The sequence below is a fragment of the Pleurodeles waltl genome, chromosome 11 (genome assembly GCF_031143425.1).
Source record: "Pleurodeles waltl isolate 20211129_DDA chromosome 11, aPleWal1.hap1.20221129, whole genome shotgun sequence".
NCBI classification, from domain to species: domain Eukaryota; kingdom Metazoa; phylum Chordata; class Amphibia; order Caudata; family Salamandridae; genus Pleurodeles; species Pleurodeles waltl.
Genome location: NC_090450.1, coordinates 110,469,150 through 110,477,570, shown reverse-complemented (window position 1 = coordinate 110,477,570; position 8,421 = coordinate 110,469,150). Strand labels below are relative to the sequence as shown.

Genomic DNA, 8,421 nt, shown 5'->3' with positions numbered 1-8,421 from the left:
AGCTGTGGAATACAGGGGGAAAGGGCCCACGACAAATAAACTTACCTCAGTGAACATAAAATAATGTTAACATTAGGAACGATTGTGCATTTAATGCATCAATCACAGTATAATAGCAGAAGCAATGACGATGCTACACATAAGCAAAGAAGAGCTTACTACACAGGGAAATGAAACTCAACATAAGCCAAAAGTATCTCCTTTAATACAAAAAAAATGTCATTCTCATAGAATAAATTTATTTTCAATAAATGAATAGAATCCGCAGCCGTGTCCTGGCGAAACAGCTTTAGTCTACTTTTTTTTAACTGTTGAAGACGTTTTGCGTTCAGTCCATAAAATATAAATATTATTTATAACGTTCCCCTAATATTTAGAGATGGCGGATGGGCACAGGGCATTAAATGAGAACAGCACCAGTAACACTAGGGGTAGCAGTGAAATCCGATTTGCAAAAAAATTAAATAAATTATGAATAAAATAAAATGCAATTAGGGCGGTTCTTCAATGTAATGCATGCGTGAGGTTAATGGACTCTCAGGCCCGTATTTATACTTTTTTTAGCGCCGCATTTGCGTCGTTTTTTGACGCAAAAACGGCGCAAACTTGCAAAATACCATTGTATTTTGTAGGTTTGCGCCGTTAGCCGTCAAAAAGCGGCGCAAATGCGGCGCTAAAAAAAGTATAAATACGGGCCTCAGTATCTGGCCTTGCACTCGGAGTGTATGTTCAGATCTAGCGCGTGCTTTTTATACAGTATGTATATTAGTGCTGTAAGCAGTAATAAACACCATACGGTAAGGACTACCGAGGGGTGGGAATGAATGTCCGAAACATAACCGTGAAGAGTGACAGCAATAAATACAGCGGGGGGAGGAGGGCATTGTACACGGTGTTAGGTGCACAGCGTGTCCTGGTGTCCTGCACTGTGCGGGAGGGCTTCGGCACTGCGTGAAATGGCAGGTGTGGGTTTTGTTGAAGGAGCGGCAGCGTGGATACAGGATAAGAGCCGAAGTGTAATGGCGGCCGGCGGCCTTGCTGTGTATCCTCTGAATTCGGTGTAAGGCTTCCGTGACATCTGATAGATTACATTCAGGGTGCAGTAATGGATTCGTTAATGACAGATTCGGGAAGGGTCGGCGCGAGAGTTCAAGGGTGTCTATCGAGAGGGTGCTCTGTATCAGGGCATGGTGTGTTTCCAAACACTGGAGCTAGAGCGCCCTCTGCTGTCGCATTGCGGCAGCAGACTTCAACTTCGGGCTTAGTTTAGCACCCACGGTTAATAGCAGGCTGAACCTAGCCAAAAGATGCCTTGAAACAAGTACATTGTACTAGGCGGTTCCTGGAACGTATATTAACTGCAACTTTGTGAAATCCTCGAAATGTTCTAGAAGCCGCGTATACGCGCAGCTGGTTTCAAACAGCAGGTTAAAAGGGGTGACTAGCAGTTTTAGGAATAAGAGAAAATAGCTGCATACTTTCAGCAGTTTTGCCTTAGAACCAACAATGTGCTGGGTGTTATGTTCTAGTGAGAAGGAAGGTATTGATTAATTGTGTTGGAAGACTGATCTTTTCACTTAACATATGAGTATCTTTTCAAGCTATTATGTGAACATGGGGTGTCTAGTATCTTTTTTGCTTCGTTGTGATTGCATTGCATCATTTGCACTTTTTGCATCCTTCTGGGTCGTGTTGGTATTTTTTTCAATGCAAATTTATGATGACTATGTATGTGTCTTTATGGTAATACAGACTTCATTCAGCTAAACTTAAAACTTGGATTAAAAAAATATTTCTTATAATGTTTGAGTGTTTTCAGAGAATGTAGGAAGTCTATAGATAGATAGATAGATAGATAGATAGATAGATAGATAGATAGATAGATAGGTAGATAGATAGGTAGATAGATAGATAGAGTCTTTTGTTTGGAAGCTATCACATTTTTAAATAAATGTTTATGTATGTGTGTCAATGTGTATGTATGAACATATATATGCATTTATGAATATATACATATTTGTATACATACATATGTACATATATGTATACAAATATGTGTGTTTGTGTGTTTTCTCAAGAAAAGATATATTTTATTAGAAAAGCTATACCAGACGCATAATCACTGTACATTGATTAAACATTACCTTACAATTAATATTCACTGAAAATACAGAATAAATATATGCACATTTCTTAGTTCTTTGTGAGTGAGAGAAACTGCTTACACGCGATTCTTACAAAGCTGTTAGTGGAATTTATAGGTGTGTGTGCGTGTGTATGTGTCCTCACATCCAGAATGCTTGTACGTCGGTGTGTCTCACTTACACATAAAAAACACACACTTGCCCACCTATTTAGCTTGTATAAAGAAAGTGCAGTGCATCTTTTAATCCACTCTCAGTGACATGGATTCAAAGGGATGCTTTTCCCTAGCTGCGTGCTGGACACTGATAGCAAGTCTGCGTTAGGAATCGTGAGAAAGATGAAAATAAACACGGAACAACAACTGCAGGAAAACCCGGGCATCTGCGAGATGAAAGAATGGATGAATGGATGGGTGTGTCTGAGTGAGAACATTCGAGCATTACCCTCCCCTGCAGTTTCCAGGCATGCAGCAAACTGCATTAAATGTACAGAATTTGTGCCATGGGCAAATCTTTGTATAAGAAAGCCAAAATTCCATAGCCCCGTCCCCTCCCATGAAAAGGTAAGGTGCTACCAAAAAGACACATGGAATTACTGAGTGGGATCAGTACACAGACCCCCATACCTTACATGGCACAGTCATGTATCTTAATTTCCTATAAAAATAATGATTGATAACGTTGCTGGCAAACGTCTGCGAAGGCACTTCATTGACCAATGATCTGATTATGGCCCATTCCCCAAAAACAACTTGGGGGGGGGGCGCGAGTGTACATCAGCTGTGTCATGCGTGTTGGGGCGCTGTTGAGCTGCGCAACACTAGAACCTATAGGTGGTTTTCTCCAAGACTTCGAGGTAATCCGGCTTGGTTTGGAGTTTGGCCCTTAACTCGAGGTATTCGCTTTGGGTTTGTTCTGAGAAGCCCTTCCCGGTGGCAAACAGTAGGGTCTCTTTGAGTCTGGCATCCTGCTGTAAGTCAGGGTACTGCATGCCAGGGGGGTGGACATGCAGTTCTTTTAACTTGGGCACTGTGCCGTAGAGGCAGTCTACAAAGCCCACTGTTTGGGGAGCCCTTTCTCTGTCTGTGCCCCCGGGGAACAGCGCGCCGTTCTCGTGAAAACCCGCGAAATCCCCCGCCTGGTTTACAGTGACTATGGTGTTGAGCTGGGAGTTGGACACCGCCATGGTCCACTCCTTCTCTTTCTCGATTAAAGTTCTGTAGTTGGTGTTGTTCTCCTTGGTTTCAGTGAACTCCTGCCCCAGCTCCTCCTCTCGAGGCTTGTAGATGGGGTTGTTGCACATCTGCGTCACTGGGTGAGGGATATAGTCATATACGTGGCCTGCGGGCTTCTCTGGCGAGTTATTGGGCCTCTCCTCGAAGATTCTGCACTGCATCTGGAGGCCCAGGTCCACCTCCTGCCTCTTTTTGAAGGGTAGTTTCTTCCGCCTCCTCAACACAAAGGCGAAGAGTCCTGCAGCTATGAAGACGGCAGAGAAAAAGAGGATGAGGAGGCTGAGGATCAGCACAGACAGTGGCACAGGCCCCCCTGGTGGTGAGAACTCAAAGGCCGAAGAGCTGGTTGGGACGCTGTTTCCGGGCGAGGCCGGAGAGGCTGCGGCTGCGGCCTGTAGGAGCTCGGGACACAGGACTTCCATCTCCAGCAACTTCAGGTCCTTGTCGGTCAGGTTTTCGGGGCTCCTGCACAGCACGTCCCCTACCACGATCACGGAGCTGATTGTATCAATCCACTGCTTCAGGGGAACAAGGTCGCAGGTGCAATCCCAGGGGTTCTGCTTCAGGTCAATCTGGACAATGGCGTTCAGGTGCTCCAGGACCCCGGCCACGGATAGGTACAGGAAGTGGTTGTTTCTCAGGTTGAGTCTGGCCAAGGAAGTGCCTGCGAACGCATCCGTTGGGAGCGTGCGCAGCAGATTGTCGTTCAGGAACAACAGCTTCAAATTTGGCATTAAACTAAAAGCAGCAGGCTGAATTTCTCGAATCATGTTATACTCAAAGTATAAATAATGCAGTGTCTGCAAGCCCCGGAACATACCAGGGGTCAGCTTTTCAATGTCGTTCCCGTTCAGGTACAGAGTTTTCAAGTTAGGGAGGTTCACGAAGGCGCCATCTTGGACGTAGGAAATGCGATTGTTTCCAAGGTGCAACAAATCCAAGGAAGAAAAATTCCAAAAATCAGATCTGTAGATTTTCTGTATGAGATTGCCACTTAGATACAGTTTCTTAGCGTTTAGTGGTCTTGGAAGAAGCTCAGATATGTTGTGGAACCCTCTCTCTTTGCAGTTCACTGTCAATCCCAGATCATTGATGTGCAAGTTACAAGAGCAGCCGGTGGGACATATGATGGGAATTGGTGGTCTTGTCTGGTAGGCAGCTATGGGGGGCTGATTGGGCCCTGGGTACAGGCCTCGAGATGTTGGTGGGGGTTTAGGTGCCCTGGGTTGCTTGGTAGGTTTGGGCTGCCTGTTTGAGGTCTTGTACTCGACAGAGGAGGCAGTGAAATGAAAAGAGGACAGCATGGACGAGGGCCTGGTAGGCCAAGCACTCTCCTTGCTGGAGGTGAGCTGGGGTATCCCAAGGCTGGCCTCTACCTCACTCTCTGACAGTAGGGGGCAGAGTTTGCTCCGCTTAATCTCTCTCAGGTCTTTACCATGAAAGTGGAAGGGAGTCTCACATGTGATGTCCCCCACCAGTGCTGTGTAAGGGATGCGCTCCAGCCAGCTCTTCAGCTGCACTATCTCACAGGTGCAACTCCACGGATTTTCCTCCAGCTGAATTTCCATGAGGCTCCGCCCAATGTGGTCCAACATTCCCCTGTATGTGAGGATCTTTAAACGGTTGCCACGCAGGTCCAAGTGGGTCAAAGACACAGACTTGAACAGATTCAAGGGCAGCATAGGGATAAGGTTGTCGTTCAAGATCAGAACCCTGAGCTTGCTCAGGTTTCTGAAGGCCCCACTTTCAATGCGTTTGATGACATTGTAGTCAGCCTGCAAATACTCCAGGCTCTCCAGCCCCATGAAGGTGTCATTCCTGAAAATGTCCAGCTTGTTTTCGTGCAGGTAGAGCCTCTTCAACACACGCAAGCCATTGAAGGCCCCGGCCTGGATGTCTTGCAGGGCATTGTTGCCAAGATTGATGGAGATGGCATTGTTGAGGTGCAGGAAGCTGTTGGTGTATAGCCTCCGCATGGAGTTCCGCTGCAGGTAAAGTTTGAAGGGCCTCGACCAGACCTCTGTGATCTGGCTGATGTTGGTGAACCCCTTGTTGTCGCAGTGGATGTGGAAAAGGCTCTCCTTGACCTCGCAGTAGCAGGGGTCAAAGCAAGGCTCGTCGATTTCCTCCGAGTCCTCTATCAGTGGGATGGGGGTCGTCCAGCAGAGGGCAATTGTGCTTAGCAGGGTCACCCACAGCATGCTTGCTTTAAGGCGGGCTTCTGCAGGGGAAGGCTCCATTGTAGGACGAAAACAAACTGGAAAAGACGGAAAACACCCAATTAAACTACAACACAACAAACCTGGATAAATACACAGCTCTATGCGTCTTGTCACCTACGACGGTTTCAAACGAGCTCTAATTTACAACTGCATTTTTGTTCTTCAATCATTTTGTCAAATTTCATTATGCAATGCCATTTTCAATAATATACCAACTGTTACGTAATTGACCAAGACGCCCCCCTTTACTCTGCACCAATTTAGGAGCTGTCTGCAGAATATTGTCAAATCTGTCGCCGTAGTTACGATGCCCACACATGCATTTTTTTTATACCTTATACAGTGAGACTTGTAAACATGCCGTGGAAAAGGTAACCTACACATCTCCTCGTCTAGCCAGATTTAACAGCGGACCAGAGAATGTCACCTCGCCAGAAAGTTGTGTGCAGGGCACACGGCAGACATATATAGCTCTTTGAAGTTCACGGCAATGCACCAGCTGGCGCGTTTTTGATCCTACCTGGATAATTAGACCGTGACAGTCGGCGACTTGGATCCGACGCTCAGGAGGTCGCGACAAAGCAGCGCCACGGCTGTTTAATTCCCACATACCTACACATCTCCGGGTTTAGCTGATTAAAGCGTTTAGCGATGATTAATCTGTGTACAGCACATGCCCGTGAGATCAGCAGATCTGAGGGGCAGCTGACAGAGGGAGGCTGCTGAGTCTGAGAGGAGGCGGGGGGGGGTTGGAGGGGGTTGCATCGCCGGGCTCGGATTTGCATACTCCGAGCCACCTAGGCACACTAGTGGAACCAGTTCAAAGGCGATGTGATTGAGGAACTGGGTGCCCGTGTTGGCACTTCAAACCCACTCACCACAAATCATGGATATCACAAGACAGAGCTGGAATAGCCATAATCCCTCCGCAGCAACAAGACCGTTTCCATTGGCTTGTATCGCTTTAAATCAGACTGGGAGACACGTCCCTGGCTAATGACATGTCCGCTGCATATTCAATGTCAAATCACTTATAAAAGTGCATTTATTTCAGAAGGGTTCAGAAATGGGACAATAGCAGACGTCGGAATCTCCTTGTGATTACATATTTAAGGAATACCATAATGGCTCCCCTCAACTTTAAATATGGCAAAAGCCATCCAACAATACTAAAAAAAGGAGAAAAAAACACGTCCGTAATTAGGTTTTTAAGGTACCTTCGGGTTTGGGAGTGGATGGTCGAACTGAACGCTGCTCTGGTTGCAGGGCAGATTTGTTGAGTGCAATTAAGGGATGGGATTGGGAGGGACAGCAAAATGTCGAGGGCTCGAATGCAGTTTGCTTTGTCCAGTCTGTACAGACAGACAAGTCAATGCGCGCATTTTATTTCACGGAGATAGAGTTCATATCTGTGTGAAGGAGGCGCCGCTTACCGTTTGTCGGCGCGATGTATGTACATCCAGACGGAGGAAAAAACACGAGGTGGAGTTTAGGGTCGCTGTTCTTCTCCCCTTCTGTGTTCCTGCTCCCCGCTCTCCTCCAGCGAAGCTGCGGTGAAAGGGCGAGAGAGAGTCTGGACGTGCCAGGAATGCAATGTGTGGTTAGTGGCTGCCCTCAGTTCAGTGCGTGCTGCCCGGTGCTGTGTGGGTGGTTGGTGTCTCCTTGGCGCCTTTTAGCTGCATCCTCCCGGTGCCTCGTGGCATCTGTGTAACTGGTGCCCTGATGCAGCAGGGTCACGGTGCCGCGTGAAAGTTACAGGCTCGGGTGAAGGTTTCCTTGCCCCCCGTGTTTTGTGGTTGCAGACTCACTGGAACCATGTGATTGTGAGGCTTATAGACACCGGCTACGTGCTTGCTGGCACCCTATGATGTGTGGTTGCAGTCTCTCCGGTGCCCTGTGGTTGCAGGCTCCCGGTGCCTTGTGATGGTTGCAGGCTCCGGGTGCCGGCTTGCTAGCAGCCTTTGTCGAGTGTGGTCGCAGTCTCACTGGTGCTCTGTGGTTGTGAAGGCTTACAGGCTCCGGGTCCGTGCTTGCTGGGCCCCTGTGCGGTGTGGTTGCAGTCTCTCAGGTGCCCTGTGGCTGCAGGCTCCCGGTGCCTTCTGATGGTTACAGGCTGCGGGCGCCGGCTTGCTGGCTCCCTGTGCTGTGTGCTTGCAGTATCACGGTGGTTGCGGACTCCCGGTGCCTTTTGATGGTTACAGGCTTCCCGTGCTGATGGTTGAGGGAATCCCAGAATGGGCTGCTGGCCCAAGGTGCCCTGTAGTTTCAGGCTTTGCGTTGCCCTATGGCTACAGTATGCTCATGCTCTCTGGTTGCAGACACCGGTGTGGTTGCAGGCTCCCGGTGCCCTGTTGTGGCTGTGGGTGCAGGCTCCCACTGCCGTGGGTTGTTGGATCGTAATGCCCTATGGTGGTTGTCGGCTGTCGGTAGGATTTGCCTAGTGCTTCTGGTCCTCCAAGCAGATGAAGGCTCTCCTTCACCGCCGTGTGCGCAGCTTCAAAGGTCGACCGCAGTCTGCGCCAGAAGCGGCACGAACGACGGCGGCATCGCCCGCACCACGGTCAGCACCACGGCCAGCAGCATGGTCAGCCCCCTCGGAGATCGCCCTCCTCGCGGCGCCCTCCGCCCGCTCCTCGGCTCTTCCTCCTCATCGCCGGCGCATCATTGAGAGGATTCAGCAGATCCCAGAGCCTCGCTCGGTCTCCGGCTCTCCCGCCCCCTCCTCACTCGACCAGAGCTGGCTTTTTTTTTCACGACGTCAAAAGAAGGGAGCCTGGTGAAGGGAGGGGCAGCGGGGGACATGAAAGACGCGAGGCCGCG

The 8,421-nt window shown here is 48.8% G+C and overlaps 1 protein-coding gene across 1 annotated transcript; it reads right to left on the bottom strand.

Annotated features, from left to right (window-relative positions):
- Window positions 1-218: 218 nt before the first annotated feature.
- SLITRK3 (SLIT and NTRK like family member 3) lies at window positions 219-8,287 on the bottom strand. The gene is made up of 2 exons (XM_069213226.1): window positions 7,035-8,287; window positions 219-5,636 (listed from the first exon to the last, which is right to left on the bottom strand). Exon 2 carries the CDS (start codon window positions 5,617-5,619, stop codon window positions 2,965-2,967), a length of 2,655 nt encoding a protein of 884 aa, XP_069069327.1. The 5' UTR covers window positions 5,620-5,636; window positions 7,035-8,287; the 3' UTR covers window positions 219-2,964.
- Between the last annotated feature and the right edge of the window lie 134 nt (window positions 8,288-8,421).